This window comes from Monopterus albus, unplaced genomic scaffold (genome assembly GCF_001952655.1).
Source record: "Monopterus albus unplaced genomic scaffold, M_albus_1.0 scaffold6.1, whole genome shotgun sequence".
Lineage (NCBI taxonomy): Eukaryota > Metazoa > Chordata > Actinopteri > Synbranchiformes > Synbranchidae > Monopterus > Monopterus albus.
In genome coordinates this window covers 6,965,889-6,989,215 of record NW_018127886.1, presented here as the reverse complement: position 1 = coordinate 6,989,215, position 23,327 = coordinate 6,965,889, and the positions used below count along the sequence as shown (strand labels likewise).

At 39.0% G+C, this 23,327-nt stretch overlaps 1 protein-coding gene across 26 annotated transcripts in view; it reads right to left on the bottom strand.

Annotated features, from left to right (window-relative positions):
• LOC109970859 (voltage-dependent L-type calcium channel subunit alpha-1D) overlaps positions 1 to 23,327 on the bottom strand; it is a 78,400-nt gene that overhangs the window by 31,696 nt on the left and 23,377 nt on the right. For 18 of the 26 annotated variants that reach the window (XM_020618714.1, XM_020618722.1, XM_020618743.1 and 15 more), the window contains exons 4-15: positions 14,304 to 14,443; positions 13,768 to 13,910; positions 12,798 to 12,950; positions 11,891 to 12,087; positions 10,732 to 10,835; positions 10,248 to 10,417; positions 4,024 to 4,098; positions 2,197 to 2,284; positions 1,941 to 1,967; positions 1,324 to 1,484; positions 1,009 to 1,234; positions 136 to 343 (exon numbers count right to left, since the gene is read on the bottom strand). In XM_020618714.1, coding sequence (XP_020474370.1) covers positions 136 to 343; positions 1,009 to 1,234; positions 1,324 to 1,484; positions 1,941 to 1,967; positions 2,197 to 2,284; positions 4,024 to 4,098; positions 10,248 to 10,417; positions 10,732 to 10,835; positions 11,891 to 12,087; positions 12,798 to 12,950; positions 13,768 to 13,910; positions 14,304 to 14,443 — 1,692 coding nt within the window. The remainder of the gene's footprint in view (positions 1 to 135; positions 344 to 1,008; positions 1,235 to 1,323; positions 1,485 to 1,940; positions 1,968 to 2,196; positions 2,285 to 4,023; positions 4,099 to 10,247; positions 10,418 to 10,731; positions 10,836 to 11,890; positions 12,088 to 12,797; positions 12,951 to 13,767; positions 13,911 to 14,303; positions 14,444 to 23,327) is intronic. The other 8 variants (XM_020618786.1, XM_020618922.1, XM_020618912.1 and 5 more) reach the window with 2 other exon arrangements.

Genomic DNA, 23,327 nt, shown 5'->3' with positions numbered 1-23,327 from the left:
GAAGAAGTCACTTTACATTTATCATGTTTCTGTAAATCAATATTTCAAAGATGTGTCTACTATTGAATAAAATCACTTTGATTGTATAAATGCAAATTATATAAACATGATCTGCAAAAAAAACAAAAACCTCACTTGGAACACAGTGAGTAGGGCCTGGGGGAAGTTATCAAATGTGCTCCTTTTGGTCATAGTCTCATCAAAGTTGAATTTGCCCCCAAAAAGCTGCATGCCAAGCAGGGAGAAAATAATGATGAAGAGGAAGAGCAGCAGCAACAGGGAGGCGATAGACTTCATGGAGTTGAGCAGAGAGGCCACCAGGTTACTAAGAGATGCCCAATGGCTGAAGAAGAAAAATATAAAACATGTTAATATAAGGACAGACACACTGAACCAGACAAGCAAGGACCTGGGTGTGAGGTGCAAATATGGAAATGATAATATTGGTAGACAAAATATGAAGACCATATTCAGACCATTATACATCTAGCTACTCACATTAGAAACTCTTCCACAGAACACAGTGGAGAATGTTGTGTGGATTGTATTATTATTATTATTATTATTATAGTGTTCCTTTACAACAAACAGATCATAACAATAACCAAACTCTGTCCCTGAGAGAACTGAACCCTGTCTCCTCCAAAGCTACTGCACCTTCTGGCTACAAACCTAATGCTCTCTTAATAGGTTTACATATGCTTTATCTTCTCAGTGGAATATCCCCGTTGACAGCAAAAGAAAGCATTACACTTCTGAATGAGTTTCACTGATGGCTTGCTTATTGAACAATAGAAAACTGAATATAGAATGTTTTTCCCCTGTTTTATTCAAAAGAATAAAAAAAGAACAAAGCCTGAAATGTATCTTAAAAAGTAGTTTTACAATCTTGGGTGTTTATTGTAATACCTTGTTGAATCATGCAATAGCCTTTTTACTCAAAAGAATGGGAAAACATAGGGTCTGAAACATTTAAGCCATCTCATCACATAACTTTCTGTTGCTCACCGTGTAACCTTGAAGATCCTAAGGAGGCGTACACAGCGGAAAACAGAGATGCCCAAAGGAGACATGATGGCCAGCTCCACCAGGATGGTCTCTACGATGCCCCCACACACCACAAAACAGTCAAAGCGGTTAAACAGAGACACAAAGTAGGCCTGCAGCCCCAAACTGTACATCTTCACCAGCATCTCCAAGGTAAACATCGCCAGGAGAACTTTGTTGGCTACATCTGAAGAGGAGAGGACAGAACGGGACCTTTATAATGTTGTCAAACAAACTGACCGAAATGCATTATTTCCAAAAGCACAAAATAGATACCCTGCACTTCAGTCAGCCAGTCTGGCTGGTTGTAGTGCTCAGAGGCGATGGTGAGCGTGTTGAGGAACACCAAGATGATGACCAGCCAATAAAATGTCACTGATTTCACAGCGGCACGACACTTTCTGCGGCAAAAACGGTTCCACCGCCGCCACTGACGACTGACAGAGAAAAAGTTCCACTTCAGGATCAATGATCAGGATTCATACAGTCAAATTACAGCCAGAGTTAAATAATTTGTATGAAACATCAAAACGTCTGTAATTAACTCTTCAGACCTCAGACACATATGCAATTAAACATGTAGTGAAGTAAAATGATAGCACAACATCACCAGGAAGCTACAGATTATAAGGAAGACTGGATTTTGGTTGCAAAAAGAGAAAAACAATGATGAAACTGTGGCGAGCTCAGGATACAAACAGTAATTGGTTAATCTGAAATAAAACATGACAGTGGATCAACTGCAAAAACTTCAAATGAACATAAACACAGATGAGCACATTAGGAACCAAAGTAATTCAAATATGAGACTAAAAGCAGCCATGCAAAAGGAATTAAATCACACTGATGAGTGAAGACACATCTACCATGCAGCGTCATACCGAGGTACTAACCTGCACTTTGACTTAGTAATTTTTTGACTGAGGAGAATAAAACACAGGCAACTTTTAAAAAAGGGGAAAACAAGTACTATGGTGTTCTGTGTGTGTGTGTGTGTGTGTGTGTGTGTGTGTGTGTGTGTGATGATTTGCCTTTTTTGTCATTTACCTGGTCAAAGTGTCCTTAAAAAAAATTGCAAACCTCTTTCTACTAGTTCATCATAAGTTGATAGAGGACTGTAAACGTCCGACTCATGAATCTCACACTCACCCCAGCGGCCCACAGCAGGGTGAACTGTCATCCTCTCCAGGTTGAGTGTCTGTGTTCACAGACACTGTCTCACTAGTTGGTATGCTCGCTGTGGCATCACACACACATACACACAAAGTAATGTAAATTAACAACACATTTTAGTATGTAAACAGTCCTGAAGGGAACAGGTTTCACCAATAAAAGTCACACTCCGATAGATTTTAATCTTGACAACCATGCATTTCGGTTTGGCTTGGTTGTAGGCTGATGTAATGCTTTAAGTCAAATGTTTTTTATTTTTTATTACAGTAAAAACCTATTAAAAGAACTGCCGGAATCAACTCTCTAAGAATCAAACATTTGACCAAAAAAATACTACAATAAAGACGGCTATCATACACTTTCAACACAAAATAAACATATTTTTTAGATCTTAGCTGTTAAGAGACTTTTCCTTTTTCTGTCAGCTGAAATTTTATCTCATGTTGCATGTGGTTAAAAGGCCAAGCCAAACCCCCATAAAGCTAAAGCAAAAACTGAACAATGCACATGTCAGATAGAAAATGTCAGAATGACTTCTCATAGTTTGACACTAAGGAATGAAATTCAGTCAGCCTTTTCTTAATTCCAGAATGTTTTACTTTTACAAAATGGAGACTAACAACATCCAATTTTATCCACTGGATCTTGGAGAAACCAGCTGTTCTGTTTGAACACTGAAAAAGTTCAAGTCACAGTGAATACATGCTGCCAGACCTGAGTCAAATTGGACTTTGTACATAACCAGTTGGAAACCTGTCAGAGTACAAATATATAGTAATTACTCGTATAAAAGAGCTTACAAGTATCCAGTGTGTCAAATCTGTTCAGTACTGACTGCGATGTCTAGCTCAAATATGTGATCAAACTATTTGGTCCAGGTCTGTTTGCAGAAACAAGTATTATTTACATAATCACAGGGTTACAACACACAGTATATTTTATATACTGTACATGCATAAAGTATTGTCTTAAATGAAAAATGAAAGGAATTCAAAATGATGATGATGATTGCATGAAGGAGCTGAAAACTGGCATTTTTGTGTATAGTTAACCCGTGATTCAAACATGATTATGAGAATAACTGAAAATACCATACTAAACCAAGGCAAGAGCAAAATTAACTTGCCAAAAAGTTTCATATCCCAGTCAAAATGTTAAAAATGCTTTTGAAGTGCAGCATGTCAAGCAGGTCTTGTGACAAAATATCAGATTTTGTGATAATGAAATGTATAATGTTATGGCTTTTCACTCGAGACCTACCAGTTATGTATAGCAACAGTAGTGTGCATTCAAATTTTGTGATACTGATTGCAATCTCGTATATCTTTCTTTAATTTTTGGTCAGATTTCAAAAACCATTTTTATACTGTATTTTTAACAATTTGAATGTACAGCATGTGCTTCTGTATCATTAATGTGACAGAATGCTCAAGATGAATGGTGATCTCTCTTTTGTGTGGGTGGTATTGTAATTTTTAGTGTTATTCTTTCTCACATTAACAGCAACATTTCTGATAAACGTGATTGCTTCCTAATACAAAGAAGAGTTTTTTCTCATTTCCTTTCATTTCTGTGCTACCATACAAAGTGTTGATTGATTTCACTAGCTGTTCAGCTTTGCTGGTAGAGAAAAATGCCATGCCATGACATGAATTTGCTTATGATAAGGATCAGGTCAAATATATAAGGTGCATGCAAATACAAAAGGATAAGCAAAGCACATGCATGCAGGACAAAGACTGACTGAGCTTGCACAAGACAGCACACATGCCCAGACACTCATGCACACACAAACACATTTACCCTGTGTCTCTGTGGACTGAGTGAACCAGCCAAACTTTCCTTTCTTCTTCTCAGTGAGGTCAGCCAGCGTGACCCCTTGTGGATACCAACATGCAGTTCACACAGCCAGACAGCAGAGGAAGCAGTGAGTCAATACATTGCAGAACAAGAGAGAGAGAGAGAGGAATGTACAGCAAGAAACAGCTGCAATACAAACTACTAACACAGCTACCATGTCCAGAAAAGCTAGTTAACAAGTGTACAGGAGTCAGAACATATCCTCTTTCTGCAACAGACTAGCTACTGAATCAAAGTAAATTCATCAAACAGGAAATTCATCCATTATATTTGCTTACAGCACAAAGGCAACTGGGACAGGAAAGAGACAGTAAATGGGCTAATGTTTAGTATTTGCAATAATTTGTACATACGAAACTAATGAAAAGTTACAAAAAAGGATGAACATAGATTTTCTTAAATTCAAATGCTGACATGAGAACAAAAGCTCAGAGCAGTTTGCAGACATTTTGCTCAATATTTGCTAACTGATGTATGGTAGCAGTACATACTGTACTGTACAGTACAATATTATCAGCAAGGCCAGCATGTATTAATTATTGCCGCAGCAGATAAGAAACTGCAGTACAGAAACTGTCAAGAATATGTTTGAGGCAGTTGTGAAACAATGCAGCCATTACAGTGTTCACCTGAGAACACCAACTGTAAAATGTCCCACTGGTGCTTTAAGAAATACATTTTAGAAAATTCTGTCAAATATTAATGTTAGCTTTATGATTTCTGGACAGAGTAACTATATAAAACACTATTAGACTGGGAGGAGTCAACAGTAAACGAGACTTCAGTGAGAAAACAGAAGATGGAAGGCAGAGAAGGAGAACAACTGTTTGCAACAAGAGAAGAAGAAAAAGGAAAGAAAGAGGAGAAGGAGTGGGAAAAACTAATGTTAGCAGCCATTATATACTTTTTTTTTTTTTACAAGGCACACGGACACTGCAGGAATCAAGGATAAAAGGTTAGTGTGTTGTCTTGGATATCTTGTCTATAACAAAAAAAAGCAGGGCAACTACAGTGAGAGGTGCACCAAGTGCACAGTCAATGATTTTAAAGCGCTGCAGCACTGTTAAGACGAGAGGTAGGCTGCCATCAAACATCATTACAGGCACAAACAAGAGACTTGCGCATAGACTGTTACACCATCAGCAGCTCACAACAAGGTGCACGACAAACATGTTTTTAAAAGGAGCAGATGGGCTGATTTACATCCACAGTTCATGTCCCCGCACATCCAAAATGACTTCTGCACCTACCCACTGGCACACGCAGGCATCCACTAGTTAGTTGATTTTGCTTTCTCAAGTGTTAAAGGATAGGTGTATGTGAGAATATGACTTATTTAGGACTGGAATGTCCCCACTGTGGGATCAATAAAGTTCTTTCCTACCCTATTTGCTGTAACTTTTCCTTCTCTTCACAGCAACCCTGAAGATTTTTACCCATAACACCACAGCACTGTAAAAGTAAGGGGCAAAATACACAGCTCTCGTTCTCTGCAAAGATGTGCTCCAAAGTTTTACTGAGGCTCAAATGAAGCATTAGCTATCCCATTAATCTAATTAAGACACATTTCCCTCTTTTGTTTGAATTTCACCCACAGCTTAAAAAAATTGAATCACATAAAAAACAAAATGAGCAAGAAAAACCTGAGCAAAAGTTTTGCTATTAAAATGAGCTTCTTGTTCATTCTCAGACAAGCAGCTTTTTCTTCCAGTTACAGATATGCAGTGGGAACAGATGTTGCCTGGAGAAAGCCTGTTATCTGTATTTGTAACACCAGTAATAGGCTTACTGCACATCTATTTTTTAGCATCTCTTTAAATGTTTAAATGCCCAGTGGTACAGTAGGTATGGGTAGTATAGCAGCATGTAGCTACACATTGCTATCTTGAAATAAAGAATAAATATTCAATGTGGCGTTGAATTCCTGTAAATAATGATATATTGAATACAGATTGTAGTCACTGTGGGGCAAACAAAATAAACTATGGATATGAAAAAGGGAAATTCCTGAACAAACACACAGTATTGGGGTGTCATAATGTAAAAATCATGCAATGTAAAGTATTTGCCAAAAATGCAAATTACTCTGCAGAACCAGTTTGTATGATCATAAAAGACGTTCAGTTCACTGTGCAGTGTCAGAGGAACTGGAAAATCATCACTAAGCCAGAGCAAATGAAGATGGAAATAGTTATTCTATTCATCATGGCTACAGCAGGTACAGTATGTTTTATATTTGTCTATATGGTTCCACCATTGACATACTTCAGTTTCACAGTATGCTTCTACTAATTGATGTATACTGCTAAAAAAAATAAAGGGAACACAACATAAGGCATCCTATATCTGAATGAATGAAATATTCTTATTAAATACCTTGTTCATTACATAGTTGAATGTCTTATTTTCCCTTGTGTTCCCTTTATTTTTTTGAGCAGTGTATAAAGCTGGATTTATTTATGGATTTATTTATGTTCACGATATTCACACTGGCTGAGCTGAGACATCTGGGGACATCAGGGTGTCTAAAGGTCCTGCTAAAACAATGGTCGTGGGTCTGTCTGAAAAAGCAACTAAAAGTTTAGTCCCCATATTGATTAATAAACCATTGACAACTCTATGCCTTTCTTCAAAAATAGGCCTTTATTCACTGTTGGGAATACTTTTGCCATTTCTACCTCCACCAAGGGCTTTCACCTATATTTGAATTAGTTTTACATGCAAAGGAAAAAGGTGAAATGTAATGTTACAATGTCAACTATAATTTCTGTCACTGCAGGGCTCTATGCTGTATCCTCTGAAAGTTCCCATCGGTACCACTTCATTTACGACCAAGTGACCATGGCTGAAGCACAGAGATACTGCAGAGAACACTACACAGACCTGGCCACTATAGACAACATGGAGGATATGAACATATTGAAAAACATGGCCAATTTAAGCCAGTTGCGATCCAGCTACTATGTGATTCTAAATTTTCCTCTACTTTTCATATTATCAAAACAATTCTGACAGCAACCTAAGTCAAACTGATAGGCAGAAAAAAAGAATAGTAAGAAAATGTAATCAATTGATTTTTGATTTAAAAAAGGGTTATCAAATGTTTACTGGGGTTATATTATTATGCTGTTGCTTTCAGCGAGCCTGGATAGGGTTGTATGACGACATCAACAGCTGGAGGTGGTCGCTGGCAGATGGAGGATTCTTCAGTGAGGGGGAGGATAAGTTCAGGAACTGGGCACCCGATCAACCGGACAATTACCAGAATAAAGAAAAATGTGCTGCCATAGACAATACTGGACAATGGCTTGATTACAACTGTGAAAACACGCTTCCAGCTGTCTGCTTAGATGTCAGAGGTGAGAATTTTTACTAGAGACCTGAATTAATATCATAATAACATAACCCTCTTTCAACTCACATACACATTCAAATTAAACTCAGTCTGACAATTTTGAGACAGACACGGTGGCTGTGGCTCTTCATGGTCTTCTGTGGTCCTTTTTTATTTCACCAACTTTATTATTCTAGAGGGCAGTCAAAGCCACAGTGCAAATGTAACAACATAAACACAATGGAGACCCATCACTATGGTGGACTTAAAAACATGCCCTCATCACCGTATCAGTCAAACGTTCATGTGCAGACAGATATATCGTATGTTAATCATGCAGAACTGTAGTTAGTGCTCAATATAGCGCTTCACTGTGGTTTACTTTCAGGGCTGAATGGCACATTTTTCTTTATCACCACCACCACCATGACATGGAATGAGGCCCAGACGTACTGCAGAGTCCACCATACAGACCTGGCCATTGTGAGAAACATGACAGAGAACCAAAAGATAAAAGATCTGGTACCGTCAGGACAAACCGTCTGGATTGGCCTTTTCAGAGACTCGTGGAAGTGGTCAGATGGAAGTAAATTCTCATTTAGTTACTGGAAACAAAGTTCAGGGGACCCTAATAACAACTTCAGATATGAGTACTGTGTGTGTGTGTAGACCTTAGCGACTCCAACTATTGGGAGGACTGGAACTGTGATGAGAAGAGAGCATTTATTTGCTACAGTCACGGTGAGTGGAAACCCGTGATTAACGAAATGTCTCAAAATAGAATTTGACAAAAATGAACCATGTTGATCATTTTCATGAATTGTTTTGGAAAGTTAACATGCGGTGTTGTTTAACTGCAGATGATAGGTTTGTGTTATTGGCGTGCTGGCCTCACTGATGCCATGACGACAGACGTAACAGTAAACAACTAGCAATAAAACAGTAACAGCAGAGGTCCATGCTAACCTAAGATATCATAAAATAGCTAAAACAGAAAGTGTAACTACCACATTTTTCTTTTTTAATATTCAAATTGATGACATGATATCAATTATTATACAACCACAAAATTTTAAACTCGCAATTAAGGTTTTTTTTTTTCTTTTTTTACATTCATCATGATAAAGCAAGTAATAAAACTGAGTGTGGTGAGAAACAGCCCCTCACTGAATATGAATGACCCTGCTCTAATGGAAAATATCTTGAAACAGGTATTTCATTTTTTGCCTTTGCAATTTTATCCAAAAATAAAATAATCAAATGAGTCCTAAGAGCAGCATACATATGCTAAAAGCAGTGTGAACATCTATGTCATTATTACTGTAACAAGTGTATTGACCAATAGTGTAAAATTAATAATGTAATAAGTGCAAATACAGGAGCACTAACTAAACTGGAAACATAAATATAGCTATATACACTCACCAGCCACTTTATTAGGTACACCTGTACAATGATATGCACTTCAATGCAATTCATAGCTGTTCCTACTATTCTGACCTTCTCGTGTATGTAGCTCGGAAGGATAAAAATATAGACACACCTCTGAATATAATGTAGTACAGTACAACACCACCTTTAACGATGACCTCAATTGTACAGGTGTGACTATTAAAGTGGCCGGTGGTTGTATGTATGAGGCAGAGTGCTCCTAAAAAAGACTAAATGAGGAAAAGCTGCACAGGAATCTGTTTAGTAAACTTTTTCTCTTTGTAAAGGATAATGTTGCAGTGTTGTGTATCAGCTCAAACAGATCCTGAGGGACAAGGGAGTGAGTGACAACACCGCACTGAGCTGGAGGAAGCAGCCAAATGGAGAGGTTTTCCACAAGAAATAGAAGGGCCCAAGGACGACAAGCGCTGTTACAAAAAAGAAGAATTTGTTCTACATGTTGTACAGTATATTGTAGAATCTTTTAAAACAGAAAGAAATTTATCGGTCATAGTTTTCACCACAGTGTTGCCACCACAAGAAGAGTTTTGCACTTATTTACGGAGCCCGGGAGGGGACATAGGAGGAAACAAAAAATGGTGGTTGATTTTGTGAGATCTCGCAAAAGTAATTAGCAAGATCTTGCCAAGGTCTCACATTTTTATTTTTTTAACCATTGATTCTTTACTATGTCCCCCTCTCAGGCTTTGTACTAATCCAAAAACAAAATAATGGAAGGGCACTATTTTGTAGTGCTACAGTCTCCTACTACAGTGTTCCATAGAATGGGATGACAACTGCTCTAACCTGCACTGATCATAAATCATGAGCATCTACACCTGTAATACATTGATGTACAATGTATACATCAGTATGCATGTGTGTAGCATTTACACATAATGTGAACAAACAGAAAATACACACTGAAGTAAATAATTCTATCCTTGATCTACTTAGTGGCAGCTATGTAAAATACAAAGGCATTGTAAGATAGCAGGCAAAACAGAACATATCTTCAGAGGACTACAGTAATACTAACCCAGCATGCACTTCACTTAGTAACAATCTTTTTGCCAGATAACAAGTTAGCCTCTTTTAGATGGTGAATGTCTCATGTACAATAGCTGTTTTTTTGGTTGATTCCCTCTTGTAGAAGATGACATGTTGTATCAAACTGTACAAAGTGTACACGACAGTGATCAAAAAGATTTTATTGAATGTTGACTGTATCTTTGTAGGGTGACATTTTTTAATGCTCTTCTTTCATTACTGATGGGGTAGAGAGGTGTGTAACATTAATTAAATCAAAGGCAGAGTTAAGGTTTGGTTCTGTTAACATTGTTTGTTTTCCTGCATTAGGCAAGGACAAAGGCACATTATGAATTTAATCCAGGTAACTCACGGTTACGTTTGCTCTCCTCATCTCCCTCCTCCTCGTTCTCAGGATCGATGTCTTCAGCCTGGGTGATCCAGTCCAGGTAGCCCTTTAGGTCTTCCTCTAACTGCTGCTTCTCCCGTAGCTTCTGGAAGTCTCCCCGAGCCTTGGCCTTCTCTCTCTCTTTGGAAAACTCTCTGGACAGGGCAGAGCATTATCACCATCAAACCTGGGTCACATAACACTATAGCATCAGAACAGGTCAATCTATAAATTTTCTAAACCTGCTTATCAGTAGAACTAATATTTATGTGGTTTGAAAAATAAAAGTGTACTGAACCCTATCTAGTACTGTCTGCAAAAAAAGTTCTTAGTGTTTGCTATAAATTTGTTCAGTTTAGCAAAACAAAAGTCATGAAAGTCATCCATTACAGAAAAATGAAAAACAGCAGCACATTGGTAAAAGCACAACACACAAGTGCACAAAAACATAAGCATGCTCAAAACTCACCCGCTCAGCACACCTAAAACTAAGTTGAGAACAAAGAAGGATCCAAAGATGACTAAGCTAACAAAGTAAACCCAGGGCAGCTCAAAGCCCATTGCATCATTCATCTACATGGAAACACAAAGCAGAGAAGAAGAAAACAGGATCAGACCTTTTAAACCTGATAAATGTATATTTTGTGTTTCATAATTGTGTACTCCAAAAGTATTGGATTTTAAATAAAACTGAATGGACCTGAGGCAGCTCAAAGCTTGTATGTCCTTCAGAGCAAAGGAGCTCTTCAGGTCTCAACTGCAGCTACAACTGGAGCAAGAACTGTGACCACTAGAGGTCACTATGTGAGAGACAACTGGGTTAGTACTGAGGGAGAGGGGGTATCCAGGAGATAATGTAGATAATGGTAAGGTGGCTGTGACCAGTGACCACACTAAAAGTGCCTTTTAATACAAAGAGACAGTAGCAATTTGTTCATTTATAATTACACAACTGGGTTTTTGCAGACTGAGTGAAGGGTCAAACTGTGATGTCTGACAACTGGGTCAGAGCGTCTCCCTGACCGAGGGTCTTGTTCCCAGTCTGCAGTCGTTAGTACCGACCAATGGTGTCTAAGGACAAACAATGAACTGGGACAGGGTCATGGATGCCCGAGGGTCACTGATGATGAGGTCGACCTACTGTAGATTAAACTTTTAAGTTTCAATCATCCTTTTCAAAAGATTTTGTTTGTTTGATTCTATGTTAAAATGGATGAAATGAGAAATAATATACACTGGTCTCTATGAAGAGAAACATTCAAAGGATATAGTGGTGATATCAAATCTAGAGTGAGGAGGTTTTTGGATTTATCTAAACATTCATCTCTAACTTGTCCTCACGACCACAGGTTTCACTCCTTTTACACAAATGTTTCCACTGAAAGGTCGACACAGTTGTGCTCTTCCTGACAGTAGAATTATGAAAGCAAACTGATTCACTGACGATGCACAGTGAGCTGCAGAGTGACACGAGTGCCGACCAACTGCCACATTGACTCCTGTGTACAAAGTGTTAGGCAGATGATCACAGTGTTATGGCTGATTGGTGTATATGGATTAACAAACCAAAAATATACTGCCCCATTTTGGCTTTACTGGAGTAATTGTGATGCAGAGGGGCAGATTACCCAGTAGAGAACATCAGTCCAACCCTCCATGGTGATGCACTGGAACACAGTGAGCATGGCAAACAAAAAGTTGTCAAAGTTGGTGATGCCATTGTTGGGACCTTGCCAGCCCTCTCTGCAAACTGTACCATTGAGCAGGCAATGACGACCATGCCCTGACACTGCACACGGCGTGGGTTCTTCTTCCGCAAGGGCACCTGTGGAGTATGGAGATGGAGAGCTGAATCTATGATTTGCATAATAAAGGCAAACAAAAACTCAAAACTGAATTAAACCCAGGTAAGATAAGCATACACACTTATTTAATATGTATCACCAAGCACATGGACCTCAGCACTCACTATGTCCTGACCTCTCGACTTACAGTGATTCAAAACAGAGAGGAAGAGATCAGATTGAGAAAGTAACACTCCATGAAAACTGCTGTCATATTCCTGTATAGCCCACTAGTCCCTGTGACTCCATGTGAGCTGCTTTTCTGGTGTAAGTCAGCCATTTTGGAATATGACTGTGGTTTTATGCTTGTGTATGCATTCACTTTTTGAATAATTCTAACACAACAGCAGCAATGCTGGAGCAAAGGTCAGGTGTGTTGACAGAATAGCCAGATATTAGTCATTTTATCCCTGTATTTTAAACCACCAGCTGTTCCTTTGTCATGTTTTCAGCAGCTTGTCACCATTCACAAACAAGGTACATGTGTTCATTCATTCTCAGGGATTAAATCCTACATCATCTTAAACTGATATAAATATGTCTGCTCATACTGTAGGTTGGCTATGGGACTCAATTTAACAAGGGTTTAATATTCTCACAGTCTCTGACAGTTCACTAGGCAAAAATCAGACAAGAAAATAAAATTAAAACCAGCTGAGGCATCAAAATACAAGTCTCCACACCACCTTACCTGTTTTTATCACATAGCATGTAGCATGCATTTTGCCAATGAAGAGCTCCAGGCCAATGATGGCGTAGATGATAATGACGAAGAGAACTAGCAGAGCAATGTGAAGCAGGGGAACCATGGCTTTAATAATGGAGTTTAAGACCACCTGCAAACCTGCAAACATACACAGAAGCCAAGGTCAGAGGGAACATAGAAATGCACATGCATACCCAGGGTTCCCCAAATTTAAAATGCCACCTGTGAAGCTTGGAAAAAACTACAATTGAATTATAGGTAATTTTACTTTTCTTCAAGGATGTCACCATTTATTGGATATACTGTAAAATGACTTATATTTTGCCACTCCTGCTGGTTTTGGTGCTTCTTGTAGAATGTGTAGCAGAATAGCCAGCATGGTCTGCTTTTGGTGAAGGGCCATGCCAATTTTGTCAGTGTTACGGAAGAATGTGTTCCCCCTAGTAACATGACCCAGACCTAACCTTATCCTAGCCCTAACCACTGAGGGGGGCACTATGCAAAAGAGTTTTAACAGGAGGGAGACATCTCAACAGGGGTACACACTTTGACATAATACCAGCGTGTATCATCATTTTCTTCCATTTTATCCCCTTATGAACAACTTAAAAGCTTCTCCTACTTTGCCGGTGTAATTAGTTTGATCAGCTGTAAATTACGCACACTACTGTATAGGCACACACTGTATTGACAGCTTGTGATAGTGCTGCCTATGTAAAAAATTACTTCCTGCCCTCCAGGGTGCAGTTCAAACTACAACACAGTGATGTGACATCATATGCGAGCACCCTATTCACTTCTTTTTAAGATGACACAGATATCTCACTGCCTCCACTCTGTGTATCTGCACACTAGATATAAACACTTAAAATGGCTTTAAGTGAAAACCGAGGACTTGTGACTTGACTTGCTTAAAATAGTTTAGAGCTCTAATAACAGCTCTGTGTTAACTCACTCGGAACTCCAGAAACAAGGCGAAGGGGTCGTAGCACGCGGAAGGCTCGGAGGGCCTTGACGTCAAACCCCCCTGGTTTGCCTCCAGACTGGCCACCAGAGTCAGCATCTTTGGTTATCATCTCCAGAACCACACTGAACAACCTGAAGAGGAAACAAAGGATATGGGTGAGAGAGACAGAGGTTTGAAAGAGAAGGAAAAGCAGGGGTAGGGTGTCAAAGACAGTGATGAAGTTGTCACGAAAGCAGAGAACAAAGTCATGAGCCCTGGTTGTGTCCTACTGGGGCCAGGTCACTCTAAACAAGGCCATGTACAGTATGTCTGTATGTGTGTGTGTGTGTGTGTGTGTGTGTGTGTGTGTATCCACACGTGCCCCAACATCGCTGTCGTCTTGTCACTGCACATGAGCATGATAAACGTGTGCATGTAAACGTACTGTGTGGTTTAAGCCAAAGTATGTTTGAGAAATAGTCTCACTGTCACTGTGTTCATGTCTTTGAGTGTGTTTTCATATGCATTACAGTATGTGAACTCACCCCACTATAACGATGACAAAGTCCAGCATATTCCAGCCGTTTCTGACGTATGAGTTTTGGTGCATGACCAGGCCATAGGCAATGATCTTCAGAAATGTCTCTACAGTGAAAATGATCAGGAAGGCATATTCCACTGTTTCCTAAATGGATAGAAGAGAAGGGAGGAAAGGAGAAAGGAATGAAGGAAAGGACAGAGGGAGAAAGTAGAATAGAAAAAATGACGCAAAGTTTATTCAAATTATTAGTCACCAAAGATATTCACTGTCCGCCAAAATAATGTGCATAGCAGCAGCAATGCCAGAGCTGAATTCATGAGTCCAATTTCAACAATGACATAAACATGAGAGGGAGAAATGCAAAGAAAGATAAATGATGAATTGATCAGATCTGAAATCTACATGCAAGGAAGGAAGTGAATCTCATGAGTTGCTGGAGTGAATGTGTGGCTGTAGGTATATGTGTGCCATGAGTGATAAGACCACTAAAGTGATACTGGTCCAGGTTTCTGAGACTCAACAACATGATCTATATGCAAAACTTTTATTTGTTTAAGAATAAGCATTTCAGTAATGAGATGTTTCACAAAAGGCAGACAGGGGCAGAGTTTGATAGAACTGAATATTTCCCACTGTTCATTCTTTGTGGTAAACAGACTTAGACTTTTGTAGCGCTTTCCTCCTTTGCTGATTCTGCAAGAAAAGGACATGAAATATGTAATTTCATGATTTACAAATGTTAACTTATTTTCATGTTTCATGGATCCTGCTGTAGCAATCACAGGAAAACAAAACATGTGAAACCTTGTGGCTGTCAAATCTAAAGCAGAGCTAAAACTCAGGAGATGTTTGTTGAGACCTCAAGGTTTTTATCCAACTGCAGCGCTGTGAAAGCTGTAACACTGGCCTTTTATGGAGGTGTGTAGGTGGAGAAGACCTGTATGAAATTATAGCCCATATGGCTTCAATCACATGATGATGCATTGAGGTGATGTTCTTAAACACAGCACAGGAAGTGATTTCTTTCACATTTATAGACTGAAATAAAACAAAGAACTGAGCACTCAGCAATGAGCAGCAATGGTCAGAATGGGTAAACAGACAAAGAAACTAAATCCAGGGGAAAGAAATCACAGTCTCTGTTGTTTAACTGACAGATAATTCCTGGGAAATGCAGTGGGGAAACACCACCCCGCAACAAAAATGTTGTCAAAAATATATTTGTGTCAAAAATGTCATTCCAAAGATGAACTCTTCAGCCATATTGCTTCCCCTACTGGATCATCAGCAAGTTTCCATGGTAACAGTGCGTCTGGTACAGGAAACAAGCCCCAGAATTCGGACATTTCCACATACACATCTATTTATTGTGCTTACACACTGTTTCACTTTCTCACCTCCACTTTCTTTCTCTCTCACAGAAACAGCTTTCTCTCTCCTACATATCTCACTTCTCTCTCCCACATCTCTCTCTCTCTTGTCCGCTGTGTGTACATTTTCTCTGTCTGCATCAATGCAAAAGGTTAGTGAGTCAGCAGGTTTTGAGGCCCATTAAGCTAAGCACTTCTCATGTTGATTTAAAGGACACAAACACACAACATGGAGTTGGATAGCCATACAAAGGCTTGCACAGATACATTCATGCGCAATGAAAGACACTGACAACTGTGCACGCACACTCAGACTTTTCACCCACACATGCAGGCAGAGAGACTTGCAGTACACACACTCTCTCACACCGCACTTCTGAGAGGCAGCAAGCCAACCAGACAGACAGTTTCACACAGGGATTATACTAGACGCTCCTGGCAATGGTGACTCGGAGACAGCCAGAGTCAGAACATGTACTTAATCAGCTCTCATTATAATACAGTAACACCACAGCTACTACCTGTGTTTTTCTAGTTTAATTCCACAACTGCGGGTTTAGTTTTTATTAATTATTACTATAATTTATTTTCAGGCAGACTTTTGTTAAAGTCACCCTCTGCTCCAGAATGTTCACTGTTACTTCCACTTCTTCTGCTTAGTGAACAGCACACACATTTATCTGTGTGTATCTGTCTTTCTGTCTGGCTCTGTGTATGACCCAGGAGTAAGGCGCTTAATGAACAGGGTTACATCTGTATTGTGATGACCACTGCACAACAGTGGAGACAATAAATGAAGTGGTCACATAAGCGTATATACTGTACCTACTAACACACAAATACACATAAACAAATGCACACACACACACACACACACACACAAACAATGCACCACAAAAAGTAAGCAATTACATGAACACCTAACATAATTGCCAAAAAACTGTGTGGACAAAATGTTTACAGGTAAATGAAATTCAGTGACTAACCTAATTAGTAAGAATAGCTCAGTTATTTGACACTTTATATTAATACACTTTATATTTAAAATAATAATAATGTTTCACTCAGAGTTTCAATACAGTTTCAATCCTGTTATTCGTCTAATTCAGCGAACCAAATGTACACCCATCTAAAAGCAACTGTGCACTCAAGCCCATAGTTTAGAAGGCTAAATGGTAATATGAGGAGACATGCTGTGCTCATCTAACATCTCCTCCTCCTCCTCCTCCTCTGTGGAAAGGAGTGGATTTAATAAGTATAGGCAGAAAAGTAATCATCTTTGCCTTGTTACATACCCTCATGATAGCTATAATACATGTAGCATCATGTTTCATAATAAACATTACATCCCTTTCATCTTTCACATCCCCAGGGGCTTCCTCTATAGGAAATGAAGTGTGAGAGGAACACGTGACACGGGCCTAAAGGCGTTTCTGCATGAGATAACTAAAGAGGGGTCAAGTGCTGACCAGAAGGTGTGGAGCCAGAGAGAAAGTGGCACCTGAACCCTGTCAACCTCCTTTCTCTAGACGATTTTATTCTTTAAGAGCTGAGAAAGAGCCTAACGTAATGTAATGATCAAACCTGCATACTGAAGAACTACAGAGTTGTTGTATTTTGTTTTGTTACGTGTAAACATTTGCTTCCCAGAAGGATTAACCTAAGTATTAGAGTTGTTGGGTCCTGCTGTGCTCGTTTCCCATGTCCATGCTCAGTGGAGAACACAGTACTTGTGCATCCTGATAGTCTCCTTCTGTACTTGTACTAGGGCTGTGAAAAGGATAACGTTGCCATGGAAATCAGGCTTGTTTCATGTGTGGGCAGAGAATGAGACTTGAATTTGGGATACTCAAGACAACTGCCTCTGGTGCAGCACACTGGGTCACATAAAAAAGGACTTTTTACTGATGCACTCCAGCAAATGCTCAGTCCTTTAACATTTTCCAGTTTTAAAATACGTTATTAAATCTGTTAGGCAGCAAATGCCCTTTTTATCGCAAATCTCGACTGTGAATAATAATTGTTTCATATGCAAATGTTGTGTGAACAACATTAGCTTTAAGTGGCTTTAATTACTAACAGCAACCACCCAGGCTGTTGAATATGGTGAGTGAAAGTGTCAAAACTATGAATATTGAGAAATAGCAGGAGCCTACTTTTTAGGCCGGCAACAGATTTGGTTAGTGACAGGCCGGTGGTAGTAAATGAGAGGCTGGCATCACTCTCCGAGTCGAGCCACCCATTCGCTGAGCTAGGCTATTTATTTGATGAGCCTGGTTAGGAGGTAGAGAAAAATCTTCAGCCTGCTGAAAATTGCTGCACTTGTGCATCTCTGCTGTGATTTCTCAGTAGTCTAAAAGTAATGAAATGGAAGCAATAGTACTTAAAATAAGCTAAATTATCTGCCAACACAACAGGAAAATCTCATCTGCCAAGATTTTTAGAAACAGGTAAAATATCTAGTCTCAAGAACCCGTAGAGATCTTAAAACTAGTGCAGCTAGAATAAAAAGAAGCACATTTATCTGACACAAAGCAAATCTGTACTTGTCAGTGTTGATCAAACAGCTTTATAATTCTGGTCATTCTAATTTCAAGCATTAAGTTACTCAGCATTAAAATTTCAGTAACAACTTATAATACCATATTATGATAATCAAGGACAAAAGCTTGAAACAAGTGAAATGTTCTAACATTAATAACTGCCTGGCAAGAAGCAATATCTTGTCAAACAAAGAATGAGAATTTATTACCTTGATTTAAGATACTTCATCTTACTTAGATTTTATTTTTGCAGTTCTGAATTTTGGCACTTTCCTTATAGTTGAAGACCATGTTTTCTCTGCAAAAAATAAAAATAAGAAAAAAAAAGAAAGAAAGAAATTGAATTGAAGATGACTTAAAAACCATTAACTCCTTACTGAAACACACAAGGTCCTCAAAGTGTCCTCTAAAGGCATTTAGTGTCTCAATAGTTAATTTCAATTCTTCCTATAAGTGTGCGTTTGTAGAGATATACTGTATGTATTTTGACGGTGTGTTCATCTTAACTGACTAACTGCCTTTGTCTTTGCATTAGGCCCATGCAACCACAGTTCCACCCAGGTTCCATCCACATTGCCCAGATTTGGATGTTCTGGCTTCAGGAAGCACATGGCAGTGGGATGATACCCAAGTATAGTCCCTTCAGAAAACCATGGAAAATTGTATGTGCATTACATACACATTTTTCTGCTGTAGTTATTGCTAATTGTTACTTTGTTGCAGAAAATACATTTGCACCGCTTTCCCTTAAACTTCACCCTCTATGGCTTTAAGATGTGTTTACTCAATAAGGGCAATCATTCACCAGCACACTGATAACCTGTTTGTGATCCTTCAAGCAAACTCTGTGAATTCAGAAAAAACATTATTCAGCTTTAACAGAGACTTATACTAGACAGAGAAGCATACTAAATTGCACAGGCGTGTTTTGCTTTTTAACTAATGATCATCCTCCAACACAACAAAAGCACACATTTTTGTATTTAAGCTTTCATGCCCAACATTAAATGCCTCACACTTTCTTTCAGGGTTCATGAACTAGACTGCATGGTATTGCATTTGTCTGTGGCTGCTGTATTGCACCTTATTTAGGTTGTGACATTTTAACAATTTGATTGTGTGTTCCACAATAACATAAACTTGTAGCAGCAGTGGTGAGTTGGCTGTACTCCTGGCAAGTGCCGCATTATGTTGTGTGAATCTTGGCGGTTATACTAACAAGTTACTACACATGACCACCTAATTAATTATCCAAATGTGATTTCATCTGTCTGATATACTTTCTCTAATCTACAACTCCATGCAAATGTTGTATTATGGAAAAGAAATGCACACAACACAAAAACATACAGTTAGCTATTATAAGTTAAACAGCAGACAATTTCCTAATTTCCTAACAAACTATGATTACAAGCAGCTGATGAGTGTCAACTAAGCCACAAAACTCGCTCCAAACCCTGCAAGTAAATTATGCAGCACGATTTCTAGTATTTCACACTTATACTAGATTTATATCCGGCCACAAACTAAACAGATATCAAACAGTAAAACATCCACTAACCCACAAAATAATTACCAATACTTTGCAGTTCACTAGCTGGGTTTTTCTGTCAATACAAATGTATTTGGTTCTCTTATAACCAAATACCAATTAAAACTAACAAACAAAAGTTCTTCAGATGCTGAATATTGTTACATCCATTGATTAATTATGTAAATTTTATGTATTTTTATCCTCCTCTCAGTTGTTGTGTAACACAGTGAAGGAAAAGATGTAAGGCAAATGTGTTTACTAAAATAGCACAAGACAAAAGACAGGGTTGAGTATTTGTCTTTTTCAGGAGTAACTTAGTATTTAGCTGAAGAGATACAGTATGTTTTTAGAAATTAAAAAAAGACATTTAGATTCTTTTTTTCAAAGGGTTGTTTCAGGGTTGAGACAAACACTGTGTTGATTTTAGGCATGAAGCTTTGATGGCTAAAACTTTTGAGTGGAGCTGAGGAGGACAGATGTGCACCAAAATGTAAGCACATGCAAATGAAGACAAATCTGCAGGAACATGAGTACACTCATCCATAAAATGGCTAATACATACATATATTCTTAAACAGTAGTTGCCACTACAAGATCATAAGTTTAACAGAAGCAAAACGGTGAAGTAAAAAAAATCTGATTTAATTGTTTAATTTGCAAAAAAAAATTGAATTAAATTAAATGGCATCATGTACAAGGCTGCTGTACTGACAAACATGCATTATCTTTCCTGTCTGGTTGTTCATGCACACCTTTATTTTAGCACTGTAAATCCGAAAAAGTTGGGATGGTATGTAAAATCAAAATTAAGCAGCACTTCTGGATGTAATTGTATTGTAGTGCTGGACACAAGTGTGCCAAAGTAATCACGAGCCCACGTGGCTATATTACTTATAGAAGAGTGATGATTCTTGATGCAGTGCCGTCCAAGGGATTAGAGAGGACTGTCATCCAGCTTAGGCTTGCGCCCTTACCCTTTATGCACTTAACCCTTGTGTTCTGTTAAGGATCTTAAAGTCCTCCAAGTGTTGCAAATATCAGAATTGAAATTAGTGTTTATTTTAACAAAGAATAAAGTCTATAAGGTATCATATCAAATCATGTGCTGCTGTATTGTTTTCATTGTAATACAGGACACAGATGATTTACAAGTCACTACTTTCAGTTTAAATTTTACATACCATCCCAACATTTTATGACTTGGGGTTGTATATTACAGAATTGATTTGCACTTTTGAGATTACTGTATTCCACTTATTCTAACTTTGTATATAGTGGTTTACACTGTATACAGTGGGTACGGAAAGTATTCAGCCCCCCTTAAATGTTTCACTCTTTGTTATATTGCAGCCATATGCTAAAATCATTTAAGTTCATTTTTTTCCTCATTAATGTACACACAGCACCCCATATTGACAGAAAAACACAGAATTTTTGACATTTTTGCAGATTTATTAAAAAAGAAAAACTGAAATATCACATGGTCATAAGTATTCAGCCCCTTTGCTCAGTATTTAGTAGAAGCACCTTTGGAGCTAATACAGCCATGAGTCTTTTTAGGAATGATGCAACAAGTTTTTCACACCTGCATTTGGGGATCCTCTGCCATTCCTCCTTGCAGATCCTCTCCAGTTCTGTCAGGTTGGATGGTAAACGTTGGTGGACAGCCATTTTCAGGTCTCTCCAGAGATGCTCAATGGGTTTTAAGTCAGGGCTCTGGCTGGGCCATTCAAGAACAGTCACAGAGTTGTTGTAAAGCCACTCCTTCGTTATTTTAGCTGTGTGCTTAGGGTCATTGTCTTGTTGGAAGGTGAACCTTCGGCCCAGTCTGAGGTCCTGAGCACTCTGGAGAAGGTTTTCGTCCAGGATATCCCTGTACTTGGCCGCATTCACCCTTCCCTCCATTGCAACCAGTCGTCCTGTCCCTGCAGCTGAAAAACACCCCCATAGCAGGATGCTGCCACCACCATGCTTCACTGTCGGGACTGTATTGGACAGGTGATGAGCAGTGCCTGGTTTTCTCCACACATACCGCTTAGAATTAAGGCCAAAAAGTTCTATCTTGATCTCATCAGACCAGAGAATCTTATTTCTCACCATCTTGGAGTCCTTCAGGTGTTTTTTAGCAAACTCCATGCGGGCTTTCATGTGTCTTGCACTGAGGAGAGGCTTCCGTCGGGCCACTCTGCCATAAAGCCCCGACTGGTGGGGGGCTGCAGTGATGGTTGACTTTCTACAACTTTCTCCCATCTCCCGACTGCATCTCTGGAGCTCAGCCACAGTCATCTTTGGGTTCTTCTGTACCTCTCTCACCAAGGCTCTTCTCCCCCGATAGCTCAGTTTGGCCGGACGGCCAGCTCTAGGAAGGGTTGTGGTCGTCCCAAACGTCTTCCATTTAAGGATTATGGAGGCCCCTGTGCTCTTAGGAACCTTAAGTGCAGCAGAAATTTTTTTTGTAACCTTGGCCAGATCTGTGCTTTGCCACAATTCTGTCTCTGAGCTCTTCGGGCAGTTCCTTTGACCTCATGATTCTCATTTGCTCTGACATGCAGTGTGAGCTGTAGGGTCTTATATAGACAGGTGGGTGGCTTTCCTAATCACGGTCAATCAGTATAATCAAACACAGCTGGACTCAAATGAAGGTGTAGAACCATCTCAGGGATGATCAGAAGAAATGGACAGCACCTAAGTTAAATATATGAGTGTCACAGCAAAGGGTCTGAATACTTATGACCATGTGATATTTCAGTTTTTCTTTTTTAATAAATCTGCGAAAATGTCAAAAATTCTGTGTTTTTCTGTCAATATGGGGTGCTGTGTGTACATTAATGAGGAAAAAATGAACTTAAATGATTTTAGCATATGGCTGCAATATAACAAAGAGTGAAAAATTTAAGGGGATCTGAATAGTTTCCGTACCCACTGTATATACCTGTGTGTGTGTCAAATCAAGCCAATTTAAGGCCAATATCACAAACCATCAATTTGTCTCAAGGAGCTTTACCATCTGTAGAGCATACATCACACTCTGTTATTTGACCTGTGTGTGCACTTAAATTGATCAGAGAGAAGGGCTGGCCCAGCACCAACACCATGCCTATCTAACTGAATAGATCAGCACACACACGTAATCATGACCAAACAAGTACACAAAGACATAGTGAGAGAGCGAGAGAGAGAGAGCAGACACAGGTTCACTTGATGCCACTAACCTCAGTGATGATAACACAAGCTGACATGACAGTCAATGCTATGTGATTCAGACCAGCCTATGTATGTGATGGGTGTTCAGTCTAACCCTGGTCATCACTCACCCCACCCAACAGGTAGCATGCTGTAAACAGGAAGTCATTCTAACTTTGAAAATGTATTTCTCCCAATTTGAGCAGTAACCAAGCTGAGTTGGGTTAACACAAAAAAGCAAGCCGAATCCAAATTATTCTAAAGAATGAATACATGCTATAACACCTACATTAACTATAATAATGTGCTGAGAGATTTCAGTCTAGGCCAAAGTGATGATCTCACTTTCTAACTGAACGCCATACCTTGAGCCATGCTGCTAGCATAGAGAAACAAAA